This window comes from Argiope bruennichi, chromosome 8, assembly GCF_947563725.1.
Source record: "Argiope bruennichi chromosome 8, qqArgBrue1.1, whole genome shotgun sequence".
Lineage (NCBI taxonomy): Eukaryota > Metazoa > Arthropoda > Arachnida > Araneae > Araneidae > Argiope > Argiope bruennichi.
In genome coordinates this window covers 5,719,246-5,744,181 of record NC_079158.1, presented here as the reverse complement: position 1 = coordinate 5,744,181, position 24,936 = coordinate 5,719,246, and the positions used below count along the sequence as shown (strand labels likewise).

Sequence of the window (24,936 nt, the reverse complement as noted above, 5' to 3'; positions counted from 1 at the left end):
GAAAAAAAATCAGTTTTATTCAATATTGCAGCAAAAGTAAAAATCTCATTTAATATTTAATTTTAATTAAAGCCACTTTGATTTGCTCATTTGCATTTTCTAAATTATATATCTGTGTCAAATTGAGTAATTCTACATCAAATGGTGTATCTTACAAGCCAGTGCACACACATGCATTGTCCTTTGTAGTAGAGATAAACATGTTGCATAAAACATTGTAAAAGTGTGAAATTTAAATTATAGAATTTCAAATGTAATTTTTGTAGATTTTTACAAGGTACTTCAAAGTAATTACTTCATAAGCAAATAAGTGAATTTTCTTGACTCTACTCTAAAATAGAATATGAACTCCCCAAAAATTCAGTGACATGCTTGCATAAATCCTTGTTAAATAAATAGAAAATATACAGATTTGCAACTTTCTTTAATGCAATCTGAGAAGTGGTGAAATATTTTAGAATCTTATTTTTTTATTTAAATTATGAAAAATTTGATGCATATTTAGAAGATTGTTAATATTTCAAGATTGTAAAGTGCTCAAAGTAAAAATATTCATCTCTAAAATTGGATTATTCCATTGCCTTTTTTAAAATCACGAGTGAATTTAATGGCTGGTATTCACCATTTGAATTGAGACAATCCTTATTATAAATAATGAAGTTAGATGCATTATGACTTGTCACAGTCTATCAGCATTGAAACAGAAACATTCACATACTTAGGATTTAAATATTTAAATGCTGACAAAATATCCACAAGCCATTATGCATCCTGGAGTATAACGAAAACTTTAAAACAATATAACAAATTATTCTAAATCATAGAAATATATCATTTTATTATTATTATTATAGAATCAAAACCATCCATATAAACATGGCTGCTATCTCCTTAAGGAGAAGTAAATTTTTTAAATATCTCCAGGAAGTATTAAAAATCAATAAGTACAATACAATCTCAATGCTTTAACATTTGTATTTCTCTTCTCAGATACAATTCTAGATAGTGCAACCTTTTAATACCCGATTTTAATAATTACAAATAATAACACTTACAAAACTATACAAAATTACAGATTAAATTTTCAGAAAGAGCAATTGATTTATTTTATTCTTTAATTTCTCAAAACAAAATCAGCTTTTGTATCCAGTGAATAACAATGTATCTAATAACATTACCTATAATGTAAGAATACTCAAAGGCATTTAATATAATGCAATTCAATGAATATAGCTATACAATTCTGATAGAAATTATCAACAAGAACATAAAAATATTTGATATATAACTTTTTTTTTATTTCAGATCCAAAACAAAATATTTTAAGATGAAACATCAAAATCATCACATTATTGCGCACTAGCACCAGAAATGCAACATCAGTATTCTTTTAGAGCATAATGATGATGAGGAAATGTTAGTAATTTATACAATGGATTATTCATGTCGTATAAAATAGGTACATAAAACAAATAAGAGGATTTTTTCGTACATCCGTGCACACACCCCACACTGGCCTTTTTTGTTTAGTGAGATATGTATAAACTAAAAGTGCAATAATTTGAATTGCATATATATATATTCTGTACAATAAAAATGTAAAGAAATGAAAGCAGTGAAATATTATAATAAATTTTAGTATTTTAAATACTTACATAAAATGAATATATAAATTCTAAATGCTAAATAATATATTTATTCCAGCCAACAAATAAATTCATATTTACTACATATAATAAAACATGGCCTCATACCAACATTAAAAAAATTGTGCAATCTATTCTCCTATTAATAGCAGAGTAACTTTGAAATACAAATATTTCAACAGTGTTGCATATTTGCATTGGCACACTATTTTTGATTGTTTTTCTTACAATGTTAAGTAGACAGAACAAATTTACCTTTTAATACTAATTTCATTCATATTTTAATTGTAATGTTTTATGTATAGAATATAATCTCTGGAATTTGACCATCTTCAACAGATGTTCCATTATTATTTCCTGCAGCATAAGTGTATAAAAATGTAACCTTTCCACCACTAGGACAATCCAGTGTTATTTTCCTTAGTCCTTTAGTACCATAATGAGAATCTGGACCCTGAAAAGTTAAAAAATTATATAAAATTAGCTGCTGTGCTACAGCTAATTTTATAGAGATGAAAATATTTTCTTATCCATTTTTTAAAAATCAATACATAACTTTCAATGCATTGCTTTCATATAAAATATGCATTATAATGCAACTAGATTCTCTTATTGTCTACAATATTATGTAATATCAATGTTACCTACAATGTCATATGTAATCAAAATAAAAATATCAATTGCAATTTTTTTTAAAAAAAACTCAGTTTAAAGAGTTACAATGTGTAACAAATGATTTTTAAAAAAATCAACAGTTAATTTTTCCAAAAATGCTTTCCAGCTAATTTTTCCAATTTTTTTAAAAATTACAAAACATTGCAATCAGCAACTTGGATCTATATGAAATGATTTTATTTTAAATAATATTTTTATTCAACAAGAATGACAGAACTAACGTTTTCAATAAATAAAAATGAGCTTTTAAATGAAATTGCTATGAAATTTCACTAGAAAATTCCTTATACATATTTTAGAAAATATGCAAATAAATTTAGAAAAAGTCTACCTGAAATTTTATATTTCCATTACATACAAAAGATTTATGAATTTTTCATGCATCTGATAAATTTATATGACACAGGACTCAAATTTTAGAAACAATTTAATTAATTAACTTGATGATATACTTAAAATTAATTAGCTAATGATACAATTAATTAGCTAACAGCCAGTTTCATATTTGTAAAAAATAACAATTAAATTTTAAAAAATTAAGATAGCATTAGATGAATGAACTATAAACCTACAAGATAAATGATTAAGTTACAGAAATTTTAACAAAAGCATTCTAAGAACATTACATCTCCATCAAAAATTATCAAACTATCAAAAGGAGACAACTTCTTTATTTTTAGTACAGCCTTAAGTTGAAATTAAGCAGCACAACATGATACAATCTAAAGAATGAAGATAAAACATAGTTATATTAAGCTGGAAAGTTTAAAATTTACTGTTTTTCAGGCGATATAATAAATTATTCTAAAAATAAGTGCTAACAGTTGTTTTAATTTAATGTGATTGACAGTTTAACAGCAAAAATACAAGCACAAAGTCTTTTTAGAAAAGCAGAGATAAATCAATTTCAAAGTATTTTTACCATGATGTGTTTAGAGTTTTTGAAATTATATATATATTTAATGTAAGAATATTACGAGATATATAAAAAGTTAAATTAGCTTAAATTATTTTCCAAAGTCTTATAAAAGGATACTTTATACAAAATGAATGAAAGTACTTATAAATGTATATGTGAATGATATAAGAAACATGGCTAGAACAAAAAAAAAAAAAAAAAAAAACCATCAAACTTGACAGATAAATTTTAATATATGGTGTTCACACCAAAATCATCGTATCAAATTGGATTCAACTTGTGATTACAAAGAAACTTAAAATACATATTGTATACGTTTTTACAAACACAAAATGATGCACTTTGTGCTTATTATTATAATTATTTAAGAAAGTTTAGTAAGAAACATGCATGGCTAATGGTACTTGTACTCCAAATTACAACAAATAAATATTCTCTGGTTCAACAGAAAAATTGTACGCACATTTTAGATTAACAAATTCTCTTATCAACAACATTCTTTTCACCACGGAAAAATACATAAAATATTACCTTTAATGTTGCACATGCAGTATAATTATTTCCTGGTATGATTTCTACAGGTGTTTTGAACATTACTCGGAATGTGGAGGATGAACCATCACAGCTAAAGCTTGTATCATTTGTACCCAAGAGTTTTCCGGTTCCGGTATGAATAATCTAAGCAACAAGAAGGAAGGAATTTTAAAAATATGGGAAGAATCACTGTTTTTTTTTTCTTCTTTTCAAAATAAACTTTTACAAAAATTACTAGAAATTTGATGAAACTGAAAGCAAATAAAACAGTTGATTACCTGTATATTAACTGTATAATCAGAAGGGCCATGAATAGATCCATAAAGACCAAAACCAACAACATAAATTTTTCTGTCAACCATGAATCTAAAAGAAAATGTTAATAATTTCACTGCATCATACTGCACTTCGTAACTATTATTAATAGCATAATATGTATTTAAAGTTCATCAGTATTTTGAATTAGCTTATTTAATGAATATTATTAAATGTTATTGTAAAATCTATTACAAAAATGCACTAAATCTTAAAGGAAAAACATTCAGAAATGTTTTGATGAAATAAGTCTATTCATTACAAAAAGGATTTCAAAATAGCATAAATCCCTTATTGAAACTTTCTTTGCATTTACAAAATCAGATTTGTATATTTTTTTCTCTGTGTTTTTTACAGTCAATGGATCTAGCTTTGTTATAGTCATTTAGGTAAATCCATGCTTCATCACAATGCATTTCCATTTATCTCTTTCTTGTTAACTAGTTTTCATACAAAGCAGCAAATTGCTCAGCATTGAGCCATATGCCTCAGCAAAAGTTGCTAAACATTGTTTTTTTGTTTTTTTAAAGTTGTAAATATCAGTTTATTGTTTTATTTATTTTTGTTACAGATGTATATATTTAAAGACTTTGCAACTGATAAATATATTGACAGATTTCTTTACCAATTATTTTTTACAAGAATTTCATTTTAGAAATATTTGAAAAAATATATATAATTTTTGGGCATTTATTCAGATGCTTCTTTCTATGCAGAAGTGATTATTGATGATTTTCCTGTTTCTGATTAATAATGTTACTTATTTTGCACTGAAACATTTTAATACTATACATTTCATAATGCTTCTGAAATAAAAATATTTCTTTTCAGAAAATGCAAAAAATATCCTTTAATTGACAACCTTGTTTGCATGTGATATTTTGATAAAATAAATATAAAAGTAGTAGACAATATTTTACATCTGATAAAATAAGCTGCTGCCAAACAATTATATTCCATTTTTTTTTTTTTTATTGAAATCATTCTCAAAATGTGTAAATTCTATTTTTTTTTCTTTCTATAAATCAGATTTATTGTTTCAGTTGTTTGTAGACTTTATTATCAAACATGTATCATGTTGTAGAATCAAAAAAGAATATAATACATTCAAAATCCTATGATAGCTGTAATTGAAGATGGTTATTGAGATTTAATAGATAGATTTTCATCTTTAACTTAAAATCATTTTGTCTTCATAATTAGTTTTCATTGGAAATATTCTGATAAAAATATGATATGTAATATTACAACATTAGGTAACTTGTGCTATTATTCTAAATTAATTGCTTATCAAAATAGTATGCTAAACTTAAGTAGCTTTATTAAAATAATGTAGAATAGGAGACACCTTGTAATTCTTATTTTCTATATAATTTAAAATCTATTCATCCAAGTAGGTCTTGTTCTATAAAAAAAAGTATACTTAGGTATTTAATGAATCAGCAACAAATTTAATTTATCAGTAAAATTATCAGAAAAAAATTCTGAAGGTGGATGTTTCCTTTTCAATCTTTTTACAGCAACAGAGGTTACAGAAACTAAATCGAGAATATAAAAAATTTTGATTGATATCATGCATGCTTGAGCAGCTACAATTCATGAGCTATAACTTCTCCCTCATATAATAAGTTACCAATATCTGCATGTATGCCTGGCAGAACTGAGCTTCCATTCCAGTAAATGCTTTATTTTTTTTAAATTTCATTTCTAATGATATAAATGAAAAGTTTAGCTAATTCATGCATTGTTATGCATGGGGTGCAAAACTTTTTTTAAATGGACAAATTTCCAGGAGGATTTTTAAAAAAAATTATTATGAAGTCTACAATTTCTTAGGAATAAACAAATCTAAATTGTCAGTATGAATGAAAGATTCAACTGTAATTTTAAAAAGCTAAAAAAAAAAAAAAAAAAAAAAATGTCATATCTTATAATGCCTTTTTTATTCTGGCATATAAATTTACATTTCATTTCAGAGTAATATGAATTAACTTCAATGTTCCTTTAAAAAAAATGAAAATTAAATAAATATTAGCATAATTTTTTTTTGAAAAAATCTGACAGCAGTTCATGAAGGTGCTAGATTTTTGTGTCCCCACCAGAAAAAAAAAACTGTTACAAAGCTCAGGAAGGAGAATGAGATGGATAAGCACCATACTATTTTATTTAAATGGAAAAAGAAATTAAATTACTTTAAAGTATTTTATAATCTCTTCAAAAGTATTTTTACATAATAGCCCTTAATGCTTTGATATCAAAATGCATGTCACATAAGTCTGAAAATAATATAACTCAAATTGGCAGTATAGAGAAAACTTTATAATGTATCATATATTTAGGTAAATAGTCTTGAAAGTCATTCTAATATAATTAAAAGAATCAATACATCATCATAGAATTTAAACACTAATGATGGTCTTTTGTTATGTTAATTTAACTCTAAAGTGAAAGAAATGATTTCACTTCTTTTTGGAAATTTTAATATATAAGCATAATATAATCCATCACTTATGATGTCCCTTTAAGGTTTCTACACAGCCAACTTCAGTTGTCATTTGCTGTAAAAATTGATAAGAAAATATAACTAATATAGCAATAGTGCAATAAAGCCATAATAATTCACTATTGTCAATCAAAGGACAATATCTGCAATAATTACATAATACTAGTATGCAAGATGAGTTAATGAAAGATTTTTTCTGAAAAATAAAGCAATTTACCTAATTCTGTCACTAGTTCCACTATAACCCCATCTACTTTCTGATTGTTGGAATCGACAAACAGTTTGCTCTTTACCAGTAATGCAGCATCGGGGTACATCTGGGAAATTAATAGGAGGTTTAGGATTAACAGTGAAATAAAGGAATAAAGAAACTATTTCTTTATCTGTTAAAATATTTGCTTGAGCTGGTCCCACTGCAAATTCCTCTACAGTCATAATTGGAAATCTTATTAAATGAAGTGCTCGTCCTAATAACAGTCGAAGATTTTCTGCATTTACAGTCAAATTTTGACGAATACTCTCCTGTTCAGCCCATCTGAAATGAAACAAACAAAAAATAATCAAGTGTGGATTTACTAATTAATCCAATAAAGAATTTCAGAAAAAAATTATTAAATTTCAGAAATTATGAAAAATAAATCAAACAATACTCTCTACTTTTCCTCTCATCTGATTTATTTTAAAAATATGGGAGAACATTTAATCAATATATTCACTGGACATTATAACGCTATATAAAGCAATACTTTCAATATTAACGTAGAAACATATTTCAAATTAATTTCATAAGCTATTGACATATATGGTTAATAAAAGCGATTTAGTATTTAATCAAAACTTAAGAGAGCAAAATATACAGAAATTTAAAGGGACACTTCCTTTTAAAAGATAAAAAATCAAGAAAAATGCAAAATTGTACAGTGCAAAGTTTGAATATTCAGGGTTGCCAATACCGTCAAACCACAATTTTAAAATAAGAAATTCATCACAAAATTACCATTATATAACTGCAAAAGAGGATTTTAATATAACTAGAACTCAAATAAGTAGCACTGTTTGATGTAGTATTTGTTGAATTTCAACATTAACAAACAGTTGTAATCAATTCCCATTAGATGTATTGCAGTCATGGTATGGAAAACAGAAACTAGAATCTTCCACTTCAGCCATTAGCCATAACCATAAAACAACCATCAAAAATTCACAAAACAATCTTCAGAAATGAATATCAGCTATGAACTATCAGCTTATCATTAATAAAAATCTTGCAAAAATATAAACCAGATATATCCAACTGTAAATTAAAAGCTCCAAAAGGCTATGTTCTTCAGCATACGATTATGAAGTAAAGACCATTGTGGTATAATCTTTTGATACAACTGTCATTCAATAATAGCAAGCTTTCTCCTTGAAACTGTTTAAGTCACTAAGCTTTATAGAAATAGAAAGTAAAAATTGCATATTAAAAATGAAGGGTTTTATAAAATTCATATAAAAACTTAATTTTTTAAACATAATTAAGATTTTTTTTCATATTTTAATTTGATTAAGCATAGTTAAATTAATGGAAGAATTTAAAATTTAGATTAAAAAAAATCAATATAAAATATATTAAATAGCTGTCGGTTCTTAAAATCCTACAAAAAATTGAAAAGATACAAGATTTTTAAAAACTTTTATGCCACTAAGTATTTTATAAAAGGTAAATTATAAATAATTAAAGATATATATTTATTTTCATTTAAGAGCAGATATACTTCCAACAGACACTGACAGTTTAATTTGACAATGTTTACAAAGCTACCAGAGTCTGTAAAAGCTATAAAAAGAGTTATACGAGATGAAACAATTCCTATTTTAAACAAAGTTTAATTAAACAAAATAATAATTATGAATGCTTGAAATAAATTCTTTTCTGTTGAAATTAGATTACATTGAGAACTTATTAATAGAGTATAAAGATAAGTATCAAGCTTCACACATATTGTCTACACAAATAATTAGAAAAATAACTCCTACCTTAAACATTAGCTAAGTTAAACTACTTCACTAAGCACTACTACTTCTCACTACTTCATGATTTTTTGATAACTGGGCATCATAATTTAGTGAATAAATAATGCATAATTACTCCATCTCTCTAATATAATTATAGAGTAGCAATCAAATAATTCACTATTTGATAATATATATATATATATATTGCATGATGTAACAAATATTATAAAAAAATAGTTAAAAGAAATAAATGAAATATAACATACCTAACAACAGCATTGAATAATTTTGCTTCTCTAATCCTTAATGTATCTCTTTCCAGAACAGCACATAAAGTTTCATGATCAATATCTGTAAAGCCTTCAGCTGCTAAAGCTTCTGACGTATACTTATCGATTGTTTCCAGACACAAAGCAGCTAATTGGGGTTCATCGAACAAACGAGCTTGAGTCAAAAGCATAAATGCATTATCACTGCTCAAATTAGACTTTAAAAAATCAACGCAAGCTTTTTCTAGTGCAGGAACAGCATATTTCTTAGCTGTATACAAAGTCATCATCACAGTTTCAGGCCCAATTTGCACTTCATCTGAGTACAAAAACCTTAGAAGGGCCAAAAAAGCAGCTGGTTCCACATCTGGAAGCTCAATTTCATCAGAAGTTGTTGCCATTGCCCCATTAAACATAGCATCAAAGACTGCACTTCCAACAGATAAAACAAATTTATGGGCAGGAATTCTTTGTTGTTGTGCTCCTTTTCCAACTATGAAATGAACATCACTAAGAATTTCTCTGTTAAAAATGAATGCAAGCCTGTCTTTTACAGTAACTTTGGAAGCTTGCCAATTAAACAAGACTTGACCTGAGTAACCTGTGGCATTATTTCCTGTGGCACTTTGAGAACTTACTGATGCTTCTTCTGTTGGACGCCGACCATTAGCACTTTCTCTATCACGTTGATTACCAGGAATATTAACTGGTAATTCTTGTATCTCTGTTGAACACATGTGTGATCCATTACTAGGTAAAGCTTTAGGAATACCAGAAGACATTTTGTGTTCTTTCTCTTATACGTTGTTCTAGATCCAGCACAATTAAACTTTAAACATCTGAAATAAACAGAATTTTATGCAGAAAAATCTAATGTATTAAAAAATTTCTTTAAAGCTTAATAGAGAATTTGATTACATTGAAGCTAAGGGGATAGCAATAGAAAAAAAAGAAGGAAAATAAGGTTTTAAATTATCACAGAAAGAGAAAACATTTCTTAAGTTATGGAAAGTCAATTAAGATTCATTTTAAATATCTAAGAGTTCAATAAGCAATTTCAATAATTTGAATGATAATTAAAAATTTTAAAAATGTAATGATTCTGGAATTAATTTAATAAAATAAGTAGGTAATAGTTTATAAATAAACAATACATAGCACTTTAAATGCAGTAAATGCATAGTAAATATTATAAAATAAACAGTGCAATTCACACATTATATAATTTCTGTGTGTGTGCATTCAATAATTTTTAAAATAAATTATTTTATCAGTTTTTCTGATTATGTGTAGAATAAAATAAAATAGATACAGTAGTCATAGGGTGCGACATTTAACAAACAACAATTTAGAAATAATAATAATAATAAAGTTTGAAGTAAAAATTCAAGATATTAGAAAAAATATTCAAGTTACTGATGAATCCCGATTCAAAATACTCTTCCAAGATAGAACAAAATTTAAACATGAATAATGCATTAACATTTTTACTTGCAATAATAATTCATGTAATGCATAACAGAACTTTTATTAAAAGTTATAACGAATTTCATTATTATTAATTTAAAAGTTTAAAAAAAGTATTAATACTCTACGTTTTTATATGAATAAAAGGTAAAGCAGAACAATCGGGAAACAAATTCATACTAAAGCGAAAAAAAAAATTCTATCCAAGGCTATCAAAATTCGCCAAACTGATTAATATAAGAAATTTTAAAAACAGCTGGTGTACTACATGATTATTACTTTGAAAATAATTATCGATATTCCAATGGGTAAAAAAAATAATTTTGAAATTTTACAAGAAAAAGATAAAACTGATTACAATGACAATTTTTTCTTAGTTTCCTTTCGGCAAATTTATGATTTTTTTTTACAGATATTTCTTTATGAATAATGCGAGGTACTTTTTGAAATACAGCATGCTAAATTAAAAAAGTTTAAGGTTTCGCCAAGTGTGAACATATTTAATAAGAAATGAAACAACTTCCTAAATAGGAAACGCAACAGTTTGCATAAGGAAGATTCAAATCTAATTCAAGGAAAAAAATATAGCATAAAATTTCCTTGAAAACATAAGAAAACTGTAAAATAACTAACTCTCATGCAAATTTTAGAATTCAAATGGAAACATATATAAAACAACGCAAATAATGTTAACGGGAATACAATGTAAATATCTCTCACGCTATTATTTTCGAGAAGTGAAATTTTTTTAGAAAAATAAAAAAATAATAATAAAACATTATATTTCTGCAAACCTTATTAATACAATTCTAATTTGCAAACAGAAAAATATGACAGTCTAAGATTGTTTTTGACAGAAGAAATTTAAATGCAAAATGCAATACAGACGACAGCAAATATGCGACAGTTACAGAGAAAGAACGTTTTAGTTTCGTTACTCTTCGAAGTTCATTTTGAATTATGTATTAAATATTGTTACATCACTAATAGTCCAAAATGGTCAACAATATCATAATAATGTGTTTGTGATATCATACTGCATTCAGAATATAGAACAATATTTTGTATTAATAGAGAATTCATCTTTTTTTCGAAATATCTACAGATACAGGTTTGACGATTTATATTAAAAACATAGGGAAAGAAATTTAAAGATGAATATTTTATGAACTTTTATTTTGTGTATAATATAAAAAATAAATAGTGAGATGAATTATACTGTAAGAGGACTGTAGTTCCATTACTGACTTTCACATTTTTCTTGATTACAAATTTTGAAGCAAGAATCCTTTTGGCAAAGAATACAAATTCGATCGATCGATTGATATTCATGAAAAATTCTTTTTCAATACAAAAAAAAAAAAAATAGAGTTTTTGCCGATTTAATTTCCAAGAACAGACCCTCCAATCCTTTCATACACTAATTGAATGAAAGGATACACTAATTTCACACACTAATTGCATGAAATTAGTACACAATTTCATATACTAATTGTAAAAATTTTAAAATTGGGGGAGGGGAAGGACATTTTTGGGAAATATTGCTTTACAGCATAGACAACATAAATTGTAAAACTTTTATTATATTGCTTTAATTATATGTCCCAATACTTTATACATATAGTTTCCAATATTATGCAAAACAAGTTGCCTGTTTCAGACAGATTAATTCCCAATATGATTCCTAAATTTAATGGGGCCAATTCATGTGATTTAAAAGTTATAAGATTTCTATAATATGGGTAAATTTCTCCAGATTAATATAAATCCCTGATTCTTATGTCTACAATGAATGAAAATGAAGATTTCGTTCAAAATTCGATAAAATTTGGTCTAGAATCCTTAAAATAAATTTCACCTATCCAACTCAAATAATTTTTGAGTTATTTTGTTAGCAGATAAACAGATAGACATTATTCTAAAAATGCGTTTTTCAAAACTCGGGGAGGTTTGAAACTTAGATATTCTTCAAAATCTCGAGTTCGATTTTTATTTTGTTGACATTTTTCCACTTCGAAACAGCTTGCGGTTTTATCAAAGTGCATTCGTCTTAGTTCTAAAAAGGATATAGCAAATATATACTATTCAATACACTTAATAATATTAATATCCATTAAAAAAAAAGCTTGATTTTATTTTCATATAGCATACAAATTTTATTTTGCAGAAGGCTATTTTCTTTTAATTCTGCATAGCTCTTAATTCATTGAAATACAAGTGTTGTCTCTTTCAATTGCTTATTTTATGTATAAATATTTCTTGATTAACATACAATTTTGAGACAGACATTCCTAATTTCAATTTCCAGCATGCATGGACGTTTAATGATGCTGGCCAAAGGTATGTAATTCTCCACTTCAGAAAATTCAATCTCCTCTTCATTACAACGGAAATAGAATACTTGATTCCTGTGATTGGTCAAAAGAGAATCTATTGCAAATTTTGTATTTTTCGTTTGTTTATAGTGCCGGGTTAACAAATATGCAAAATAGGTAGCTACTTATTGGTCTATCAACATTATAGGTTAGCGATTACAGGTCCTGCTATTGGTCTAAGGAGAAACTATTGAAAATTTTGTATCTTTCGTTTGTGCACAGAGCCGGATCATCAAATATCAAATTAGGTAATTGCTTATCTGTCCCGCAATATTAAGGAGTCCTAAATGGATATGTCTGATAATTTTTCATCTGTTATTTTCTGAGCATATTAATTTTATGCTTTCATTTAGTTTACAAAGATCGTGCAATTCAAGAAGGAGATTCAGATTGAAATCAAATAACATTTAAATATTCTAATATAATATTCTTTAAGTTCTTCTAAGTTCTAATATTCTTAATTATCTTTTACAAGTTTTAATATTTAAAAATTAAAAATTATTAATTTATTATTAAAAAATATGATTCCATAATTAATATTATTTTCATTGCTTTCAAAATTTTTATTATTACTTCTTTTAAGATGGTTTTAAAATTGAAATCTTAAGTTTTTATTAAAAGTGCGAAACACTGAAATCAACTCTCTTGACAGAAACACGTAATCAAATGTTTTGTCAGTTTATCAGGAATCTATTTGTAAAGCTCCAGTAATACATTCAGGACCACCCACAATTTTTCTTGTGTTTAGGGCCCAATTTGTTACGGACTGCTCATGAGTTTTTTCGTGATCCGTCTGTTATTCTTCATAAATAACAAAGTTATGAAGATTTTAGAACGTATAAGTTTGCCCAGAAACGTGCGGTTTCAGGTGTATGTCTTACAGATTCCTTTGCGGTCCTTAATGTGTTAAGAGCAATAAATAACTGACTTAGGAAATTAAAGAGGAGAAATGGGATGTCCAAAACTTGTATTGCCTAAGGACTCTTAGAAGACCCTGTTTATATGGGTGTTCCTATTCCTTGTGTATTAAAAAATGATCTGTTTTGGAACGACCATTCTGTATTGGGGACTCTAAAGTGAATGTCCGTTAAAGAGAACATGAGTTAATACATTTACAGTCGACATAATTGGGTATTTTTCTGAATATTAAGAGTAACGACTTAGCTGTGATACAGATTTATAAGTTATCGACGCAACAATGTGCAAAACTAAAAATCTATCTTTAAACCATCCAATTAAACTATCGGTTTATCTTTATCATCGATGATATAATAAAGAAAAGACTAAAATACAAACCAAAGTATATAATATGAAATATTCAGAAAACTATTTTATAATAGGGATAAAATTCGACCATATTTTGCCGGTTAGATACTCTTAGTATTAGATTATCTAAGCACAATAAAGAAAACGAATTTTGTTAACTCTTCAGAGGAAGTTATTTCAATAAAGCTTAAAACTAGTGAAAAAAAAAAAATCGAAGGAATAATATCGCGTTATTAACTCTACATTCTTTCTCTTATTTGTTTTTTCTTCTGAATAAATCCTAGAATAGCAATTGCAGAAGTATTGCAGCAAAAATTTCGAGGAGAGCTGCAGTATCAGTTATGGAGGATAATAGACCTTTTCTATTTCTTAAACCTCTAAGCGTACTCGTATTTCGACGTATTGTCTGGCTATCTTCAAGATCGTTGTGCACGGATTTCAAAGTGTGATCAGTGACGAAGAAAGTTGGGTTTGCACGAATTATTACGTAGGTCGTATACATCTCGAAGAAGGCTTCAGATGTATTTTAATGTGTTTCTTTCCCCATGCAAGGTTTGATATTTTGATAGATTGATACAATAAATCAATACAATGAATTCAAAAAAAAAAAAAAAAAACGGTTTTACGGTCATTTATAGATGTCATAGAATCCGTCGTCCCGCGGATTCCTTTAGGCATGGGGCATTGTGATGACACTCACGTTGAGGGGTCTTTCTTTGAAAAGGGGAGTATAGGTTGTTTTTCTTACCCACGTAGGACGTAATGGCTTTATATTGACTTAGAATAAAATTGTATTTTGCTAAGAGTAGTATTTTTTTGAAATAACTGGTTTAATTGAGATGTTGTTATTAAATTCCATTGAGTTTTTATTCAAAATGGAATTTTACGCTGTCTTGTGATTAAAAATCGCATTAAAGCACTAGAAACTCGGAAGGGTGACAAACTACTATTTATATGCAATTAAACATATTTCTTTAATCGGCGCTTTTTGTTTCTTAGATCAACTATTTTTATGATACTAATCCGTATTTTTTACTTTGATCTCCGCCAACAAATTCTTTCGCACAAAATGAGTTGATGCAATTAAAAAAAATCAAAACAGTGTAAATTTCAAGGAATATATAGATATATATATTGCTATATTTCTTCTGGTTTCAGATTTAAATTCATTCTTAAAGTTTATAATAGTTATTTAGTTTAATATTACGTAGATAAAAAGAAATTTTCTAATTTTTGAGCATACGTGCAAATATATGGACATGTGTTTCCATCTTTTTAATGAGGCGATTTTTTGAAATTTCCTTAATGAAGTTAATAAAAATAATTTCTTTTAAATTCATAAAAACACGAACTAGAAAATTTATTTTTAAAATTATTTTTGTTTGGAAAGTTTTTTATATTTATTATGCACATTAATGTACCTCAAAGTAAAAAAAAAAGTAAAATAGATCAAATTAAATGTTTAAAGAGTTGATAACATCTGTAACTTAACTATCCTAAGATATTTCTTCAATAGTTGACAAAAATAGTAATATTGTCACAAACGTGTAATTTTGCTTCTCAGCAAGAATAGTGTCATCATAAGAAAGACTGATTTACAGTTATCCGTATTGGATGCTGCCGGATGCCGAGCCAGTGATTTCAGAGCATGGCAACAAACTTAACGACCATTTGGCGACTTACCGATGGATTTGGCGACAAAATGGAAACTTCGAGAATTTTGTCGATTCGTCCATTAGGAACCGAGATACGCCTGATTGATCTAAAAGGTTCTAGCCCCGCCTCCCGGGAACTATAAAAGGACTTCCCTCTCAAGCTGTCGTGTGTGCTGATAAGAACAGATGCTACACTTTGATATTAGCCAAAAGGCTGAGAAGCGATTAATAATAATGGACAGAAAATTAAATTGGAGATCACACTTTCACTACGTTAATGACAAATTCCGAGTTCAATCGCGCAAGTACTTCCCCTAATTTCTCGGAATTCTAAAATGGACAGGGATACTAAAATGCTTATTTACACAGCCTATTTGCGTCCGATATTGACTTACGCATGCCAAGTTTGGGGACATACAGCCCAAACGAATCTTAAAATATTAGAGAGGCAGCAAAACATGATAATTCGAAAAATTTATGGTGCTACATGGGCCATGCTCAGTACCGAAATATATAAAGCCCTAATGTATCTCACCTTTAAGCAAGCGATTAAGAAAATAACAGCCACCTTCTACAATAAACTGTATAACCATGCAAACGAGGCTATAAAAACAATTGAAAAATATAATCCTGAACCCCATATCAATAGACTAAGAAACATGTTGTTACTCTAAAATCAAACCATTACCCTCTTCCTAGCTGTCATGACCAACCAAACGCACTTCCATCCCTTGTAAACGCATGCTGATTGGCTCTGAACGAACAATAAATTATCCTTAACAGTACTACTAATTCCTAGCCGCCTACACTCTCCGATCCGCACTGCAACCCAACGCATCCTCCCCACTGCAGCTGAGTTCCTATTGGACGGCGTTCCACCTTCCTCTCCCTCTCCACCAGGGGACTGCTCTTCTACTCAGAGCAGGGCCAGAACATCTGCCAACTATCAAGAAACCCAAAAGTCCCGTCATTCAAAAATGCCAAGTTCAATTTACATCTAACTACCGCCACTACAAGAGATAGCTTCTGGCTAAAGCGGGCTCTCCTCAAGAAGTACAAGTTTTAGCTGTCGTGTGTGTCGTCGAGAATGGTCGTCGTAAATTTTAGTCGAAGTCGCCGACAATTAACAAGTTTTCGAGAGGATAGAGAAGAAACAGCGGAGTACCGACGTTGCGTGGAGCGAGTGCTGAACTGCTGTGTGCCGAATTCTGTTGTCTACTGTGGAAGCAGTATCTTTTGTGTAGTAGCAGTAGTGAGTCGGCAGCTAAAGCGAGAGTGTGCTAAACAGACAGTGAAGAAGTTAAGCCGTTGGAGAGACCGTAGAGCGAAACACCGAGGATTCCCTCTCCTGCTGAATTCTGTCTGGCCGCTTCGTGTGCTGTGGTCGATTATTACTTGCGGGCTACTGTCTGCTGTAGTGTGCTACTGTGTGCTGTCCTGTGTTCGTCTCTGCTGTAAATATTTGTAGTCTGTGTACTTCTTCTTGTTGCGTACAGCCGACCACCCCGCCACCACTGAACGTAGCAGTATCGACAGGATTTGTTGTGGCCGACTGCTATCTTGAGTATTGTCCATCCTTGCATTGACCGATTTGTCAAACTGACATTCTCCGCTAGGTAATTGGCCACAAAGTGGTCAATTATTGTCCTTCTTCCTTATCTACAAACTCTCAAATAGTTGGTAAAAAAACTGACAATTTTTGACATCATGTCCTTCAGAGTTTTAAGATTACCTGGTACCATCAGTACTGTACTTAAGTCATTATTTATAATTTTCAGATTTTTTCTTAACTCCGAGATTTCAATACATTCCTTTAAATAGTGGAAAACAGTACCGATTCCTCCACAAATGCATTTATTGTCCTGCATTCTTCCAAATCTTTGGAAATATGCAGGAAATCTCCCATGTCCTGATATAATTTGAATTATCAGTGGATGGTATCTTCTTATTTTTATTTCTGGATTAGGAATAAAATCGAAAGTTACTCTTCCGTTTTTGGACATTTACCATCTGTCAAACCATTGCAGCTTTATTTCTTCTCTTAATTCCCATTTTAAGACACCATTTGATTTGGGGACAGCCATATCAACACCTTCTTTCTGTGCCGCCAACTTTGCATATTGATCCGCCTTTTCATTACCATATATCCCAATATGGGCCTTAACCCAATTCAACTCTATCCACTGGTTAGTTTTTACACTTTTTATCTTTTCTTGTATCGTCCATATTTCTTTATTAAAATTGTGAGAAGATTGTATGGCTTGTAGGACTGAGAGAGAATCTGAAAAAATTGAGCACTTCTGTCCGTCCTCCACCCTTTCACAATATTCAATGGCCATTTTTAAAGCTTGCACTTCTGCCTGAAAACTTGTGGCATGGTTCGATAATTTCACAAGACTTTTATCGATCTCTTTCCCATAGTAGTATACTACTATTGCAGCTCCTACTTTATTTTCATCTTTTGAGCCATCTGTAAAAATTTCTATTCCATCCATATCTGGGATTTTAATTTGAAAACCGTGAATAAACCATTCTGCAGGATGTTGTTCGAATTTGTCAAAATACATCTCATAATCTTTTTTGCTGAAGCATTTGTTTCCTATTTTAACTTTATTACTAGAAGTTCTTATTTGAAATTTAGTGAAAATTTCCGTTGCTCTGAGGTCCATTGGCAAAATTCCCGTTATCACTTGAAGGGCTTCTGTAGAAATGGTTCTATAAGCCCCAGACATAATGATGAGAGGGCGCCGTTGGATTGAATTTAATGTTTCTCTGATTTTCTTTAGATTTAGCCTATGTCCCCATGCTCCGTGCCCGAAAAGAACAAATGGCTCAATGGCCCCAGTGTAGATTCTTCTTAGATGGTATTTCCTTTTTCCATAAAATTTATCCGCAATTGTCACTAGTTTATATGTTAATACATCCACTTTTTTCTTGACCTTATTAAAATGTGACGTAAATGTTAATTTACTGTCCCATGTAACTCCCAAGTACTTAATTTGATTTGACACATTTATATTGTTATTGCCTATTTTTATGTTAGGCGGATCTGTTAATTTTAAACGTTCTCCAAATGTAATAGGCATTTGAATTGTTTTCCTTTCATTAAACTCAAGTTTATGAATTTTGCCCCATTTTACTAGCCTATGAATTATTTGTTTTCCTTTAATTTCCAGTTCATCTTTTGTTCTTCCCGAGATTATTAGTAGCACATCATCGGCATACGCCTGCATAAAGCAGTTCACTGGAAGATTGATTTTAAATGCAGAATTCATAACCAAGTTCCAGAATAACGGTCCGCTGCACGAGCCCTGTGGCACTCCTCTATCAATTATAAATTCCCAATTATACTCTCCATCTTGGTAAATACATTTCCTTTCATTTAAGTAATCTTTAATCAATTCAAAAAGATTGCTCGGGCAATTAATTTTTATAAGGGCATATAAAATGCTTTTCCTCCATATGGAATCAAATGCTCCAGCTACATCCAAAGATATAACTGTTGTTTTTAGTTTTTGATTCATCGCACCTTTTATTTTACTCCATAGTGCATTTTGGGCTGTTTCACAAGAGTGGTTATATCTAAAACCATGTTGATCATGATGCAGTCTATTTTGTGCCGTTAATAAGTGCTGTACTCTTTGAGTTATCAGTTTATCCAAGATTTTACTTGCTGTCGTTAGCAAACAAATTGGTCTATAGGATTTAGGATCCTCTAAGTTTCTATTAGTTTTAGGAATTAAAATCAGTTTTGCAACCTTCCACTGATTAGGGAACGCACCTAATTCTAGGCACTTGTTGTATAACTCTAAAAGTATGAATGGATTCTTTCTGTTAATTTCAGCAAGCATCTCCATTGGGATGTTGTCTAATCCAGGTGCTTTCTTTTTGGCCATTTTATTAATCGTTGTTCTTATTTCATTTATTGTAAATATTTTATCTTTTTCTTTTGTTTTATATAACTCAATACTTTTCCTCATTTTCTTCTGCTTTTTACTTTCTTGTTGGGATTGTTCCTCTTTGAAAAGGCATCTCACAATAGTTTCTATAGTTTCTTTTGTATTTTTGGTTTTTGTACCATCCTGTTTTTTGACACCGTGCAAAACTGTTTTCCTTTTCATTTTATCTGCCGCTAATTTATAAGGTAGCTCAAAAGGGTTCATTCTCGTTATTTCGCTACATAACTTTTTCAAAGCAATCAATACTTTTCTTTCTTAACATCCCTCTGTAAATTGATTCGTTCTTTTTATAAATTTGTCTTCTCTTCATTCTCTCTTCAGTGTTTTTACATCGTTGGTATCTATGCCGCAAGGCTCTTGTCAGTTTTCTTTGTTTCTCCAGTTCAGTGTCCCACCAGGGGACCCTGAGATGATTTGTCTCTTTACTGTTCGATCTTTGGCTAATTCCTTGAATGAATTCTGTAAATTCTTCTACCCATACTTCTAAATCTTTTTTAGTCTTTATCCTTTGCATTGTTTCTCTTATATCAGCATATTTTTCATCCACTTGAAAACTAATTTTTCGAATTTTCCACTTGCTTAATTTAAATCTTTCTGCTGAAACAACTTTGCCACCCATATTAATTTGAAAATCCAAAAAGCCATGGTCACTCAAAGTACTTTGGATTACCTTCCAGCCCATTACTTTGTCATGCAGGTCTTTAGTTGATAAGGTGACATCAATCCAGCTTCTTCCACGTGCAGATTGAAACGTTGGTAATGAGTTTGGATCATTCCAAATAACAAGGTTCTTCTTAAAAATGAATTCTATAAACGAGCCGGCTTCATCTTGTGGTCTATGATCGGGAATTTCATTTCCCCACAGTCGACTATGGAGATTGAAATCTCCTCCAATAAGTATGGATGATGTCCCCAACTGTTCAAACAGATTTCCAAGTTCTCTGCAGATTTCTTCTTTATTGTGAGTCGGTGGGAAGTATGCCGATACCATAGTAATTTCACTATTTCCCACTGATAAATTGGCTGCTACTATGTTTTCGCTAGTAAATCTTGTCAAAACAGAAATATCTTGGTTTCTTACTGCTATAATCGCCTTCCCGTAAGGGTGAGAAATTATTCTCCATCCTAGGGGAAGTCCTATTATTTTTCCTTTCATTGTATATGGTTCTTGTAACAAGTAAACATCTGGAATATTGTCCCCAAACAAATTTGGGAGTTCCTTTGTTGCATATTTACCCCGACCTATATTATGTTGAATAACACGCCAAGAGTAATCATTGAAAGGCTTATTATACATAGTTCGTCTGTTTAATCAACTGAGCTCTCTCCCTGATAAATACAGGGCAATGCTCCGATGTTGCAATATGATCCGTTCGAATCATAATTTTTGTTCTTTTGCGATATTCTTTACAGTTTCTGCATTCTGGATTTTGCTTTGTGCAATTTTTATAGTTATGCATTTCCAAGCACTTGGAGCAGCTATCTTCTTTTTGCATACATTTAGATCGAACATGCCCAAATTTGAGACATTTGAAACATCTAAGGGGTTCCACAAATTCTCTAAATCTATACGATCCGAAACCACACTGTAATCTTGCTTTATCTTTAATTATTCGGAAGGCTTTGGGGTCCAAACTTATAACCCAGTGAGACGAGCTGCCTCTTCCTTTTTTCCTAAATAGAACCCGCATATTCCCTACTATGTCATTGCTTAGCTTGATTTGATTGAGAAAATCCAATTCCTCCTCCTCCCTGGGTCTCTCACTCTTTTCCACATCATAAATAATGATTTGAGGCATTCTTATCTGTGGAGTAGTAGCCTTGCATACATTTTGCAAATTTGTATGACTGTTAATAGCATCTTTTAACTTTGTTACCATTTCCGGTGTTTCAACTTGAATCAGAACTCCATTTCCCATTGCTGGCTTCAAACCCATAATTTTAATTTCCATCCCCTTTGGGCTGATATTCGCTTCTAATGTCTTTCTCATTTTAATCGATGAGTCTATTGATTCTGTAATTGGTCTAACCACCAGTGTAGGCAGGTTTGCTTTAGGTCTTAGCAATGGTGTTGTTTTATTATCGTTTTCATTCGCGTTAATTATTTTTTGTTGAATTTGATTCCTTTCTTCCCCCAACAGCTTTTTAGACGCTTGGATCCTTCTAATAAACGTTAAACCTGGTTTTAATGGAATTTTTTCCCCCGCTATACCATCACTGTTAAGATTTTTCACCACATTTGCGATTGTTGGTCCATGATTATCATCTGTTGAATTCATTTTGGTTGCTGAAGAATTTGACAAAACTTTCAAAAATAAGTCTCTCAATTCTTCAGCCGCGTTACCTTCAATCCTATATTTACTGATAATATTTTCAAATGTTTCCAATATTCCCAGTGGACCAAAGGGTTGCTTATTTTCCTCTGGTATTTCGTTTTCACTTGCATCCACATTCTTTGCTTTTTTAGCAATACCATCATTTCTTTCTTTCTCTTTGCCTTTACGAGGAATGCACGGTCTTTTATCTTTAGGGAGATTTTCCCCCGTTTTCCTTTTTACATTTTTCTTTTTCCGTTTTGTGGCCATTTGCATTTTGCAGTCCGTCTGCATTGACGGTTCAGTTATCTCATTTGAATCAGAATCCGATGATTTTTTAAAGTCTTTATATGTCAATCCTTTAAATCCTTTTATTGGAGTTGGTGTATCGGGGATTATCATTCCCGCTCCTTTTGGCGAGTAAAATAAATTCTCATCATCAGTTAGAATATCGCTATCATCAGCAAAGTGTTCCCTATCCGTCTTGTTTATGTCTGATTCCATTTTTCCCCCCATAAAGTCTAAATTTCTAGTGCAACAGAGAGTAAAGCTTAAGCAAGCTTTTAACGAAGTGTTTGGAAAGCTTTCCCAATTTTAAATTTGAATTATTAGAAAAGAATGTAAAAAAAACTGTCCAAATAAAATCTCAATTTTTTTTTTGCACCAAAAAAACTATCAAAAGTGTAACAAGAATTTCTTCTAATTAGATGCACTAAAAAGAACTGATATTTTCCAAACAATTTTGTTGTCAACTAATATTCAACACATTTATGGACACTTTCCATAAATTGGAATTTAAAATGGGTAAAAAATCCCAAAATAAGAGTCTGCACAATAAAGAAATCTTTCGATACATAAGAACAATATCCGAGTCCTGCAAATAGTTCATGCACTGAACGCAGATATCGATAGTAGTTTCTAAAATGGTAAACAAACAACAAAATGGCTACCCAAACAAGTGGGCGTTTCTGCCACAACTACACTTCAGAAAGTCAAAAACTTCTAAGATGCTAAAGAATTTTGGAATAAAATTCAAAAACCTGTTACTCCAGGGTTTCAGCTACACTTGATCATCACATTCAACAGAAATTATCCATCATTTTTCATTTTATAGCCATATTTTGAAGAGCACAAGAAAATATCAACCACGCCGATCACTGCGGATCCGAATTGTAGTCTGTGTACTCGTCGCCTTTGTATTAGTGTCTTCGTGTAAATAAGCGTCGTTGTTGTTTTCCTACTGGGGCCTGCTGATTGTGTTCTCATACCATACACCCATTATCAAAAGAACCCGGCGGAGGAAAACCTGTAAAAATATATTTATTCGAAAAAATTTAGAGCTTAAAAATATTTGTAAAAAATTCAAATAGGAACGTCAAAAATTGTGTATTTATTCTATATTTTTTCAGCAACATATTTTTATTGGTATGCTGCTGTACATTCTACGACAAATGATAATATCTGTACGGATAAATTAAATAGATTTTTACGAATCTTGCACTAAGTATAATGCAAATTCGAATTAAATGTTTTTATGGTAGTCTAGTGCAAAATAATCTAGATAATTGCTTCAGAGGGGAATGAACAAGAAATTATTTTTAAACATTGAGAAATGTTGGATTTATAGCTATGCGATGAACTCACATTATTTTATTATTTTCGTTGCTACTTCCACATTGTAAGAAAATTGTATCAAGAAGCTTGTATATATCTTGCCACAAAACTATAATACTCGCTAATTATCGTATATAAGAATGAATCAGAGGACCTGTTTGCAAATCAGAAATTAATTGTAAAATAAAGACATTTTTTTATCAATATTTAATTAAAAAAATTGTGAAATTAAGTTCGTAACTATAATCGTTTAAACGCAACCAATACTTTTTGATAAAAAAAAAATAAAGATGAAAACTAAACCAAATTTTTGTTAAAATTAGACTGGAAATTGTAAGTATCAAATTTTATGAACTTGTGAATTATTCTTTCCTCTAAGAAATATACGTAGCAAATTCTTTAATTTTTGGCGGTTTGTAATGCACGAGGATAGAACCTGGGACCTTGTGGTTCGCAGTCCAGTAACATAATCAGTATACAAAAGCATATGCTCGGGTAGCGTAGTTGTTAACTGGCTTATATGCTATTCACCACAAATTATCTTAAAAGATAACTTCACCTTTGCTGAACCAGAATGTATGAATAAGCTATATTTTTTAATTTTGCGTGCATTTGTTTATTATATGTATGCTTTAGATTTATTTAGAAAGTATCTAGAGATATAAAACTATTTTTAATCTTTCAAGTACGTTAATTGCAGGCTATTTTAGAATACGGCTTATTATGGTTCTGTTAACATAAGTAGTGTTTATGCCCTACACGAAGTATTAGCAAAATAGATTTTTATGACTTTCAGAAAACAAAAACAAACAAAAAAATTTCAAAAATGATTCAAGGTGTATATCAGTAATTCTGGATATAGAAGAAGACTTATGTCTTTCATAAGTGGAATTAATTTACTACGTCGATAACTACTTCTAAACATGGAATAATTCCTTACACCAATTTCCTGGAGTTTTCAAATAGGCTGACAAATATTTATAAAATTCACTCATCCCAACTTCAGTGAAATCTAAAAAGCACTAGATCCCTTTGCTTGTAAAGTTTGGTCCGCCTTTCATTCTAAGGAAATAATCTACAAAAATAAAGAAAACTTTTCCCGTAAGCATTAAATATTCTCAGAATTTATTTCAAACTCAGTTTTAAAATGTAAAATTTTTTATTCCATTTTTTTTTTATTTGTACGACTCCAAAAACATTCGTTGTTACATAAAAAGTAGAATTATTTTACTGTCTTCTAAAACATTTAACTTTTATTAAAATGGTACGTCAACAAAACACGATTATTAATTGATCTTTGAACAAATATTGAGATTCCTTTCAAAGCAAAACTACTTTCTTTCATTGAATCCATAGTTGCAAACTATAACAAAAGAAAAAAAAAAAAGAAGTAATATTTCTATTTATTGTTATTTCCATTCCAAGC

General features: G+C 29.8%; 1 protein-coding gene and 1 pseudogene across 2 annotated transcripts; both read right to left on the bottom strand.

The window, feature by feature from the left end:
- Positions 1 to 22,957, bottom strand: LOC129981551 (BTB/POZ domain-containing protein 2-like). 2 transcript variants are annotated; one of them, XM_056092426.1, is made up of 6 exons: positions 22,937 to 22,957; positions 8,857 to 9,698; positions 6,810 to 7,127; positions 4,053 to 4,140; positions 3,772 to 3,918; positions 1 to 2,100 (listed from the first exon to the last, which is right to left on the bottom strand). In XM_056092426.1, the coding sequence occupies exons 2-6, from the start codon at positions 9,639 to 9,641 to the stop codon at positions 1,942 to 1,944; spliced, it is 1,497 nt and encodes a 498-aa protein (XP_055948401.1). In that variant the 5' UTR covers positions 9,642 to 9,698; positions 22,937 to 22,957; the 3' UTR covers positions 1 to 1,941. The 2 variants fall into 2 exon arrangements, with proteins under 2 accessions (XP_055948401.1, XP_055948400.1); XM_056092425.1 differs by lacking the exon at positions 22,937 to 22,957 and adding an exon at positions 11,121 to 11,263.
- Positions 15,732 to 15,848, bottom strand: LOC129982002 (U2 spliceosomal RNA; annotated as a pseudogene).
- Positions 22,958 to 24,936: the final 1,979 nt, after the last annotated feature.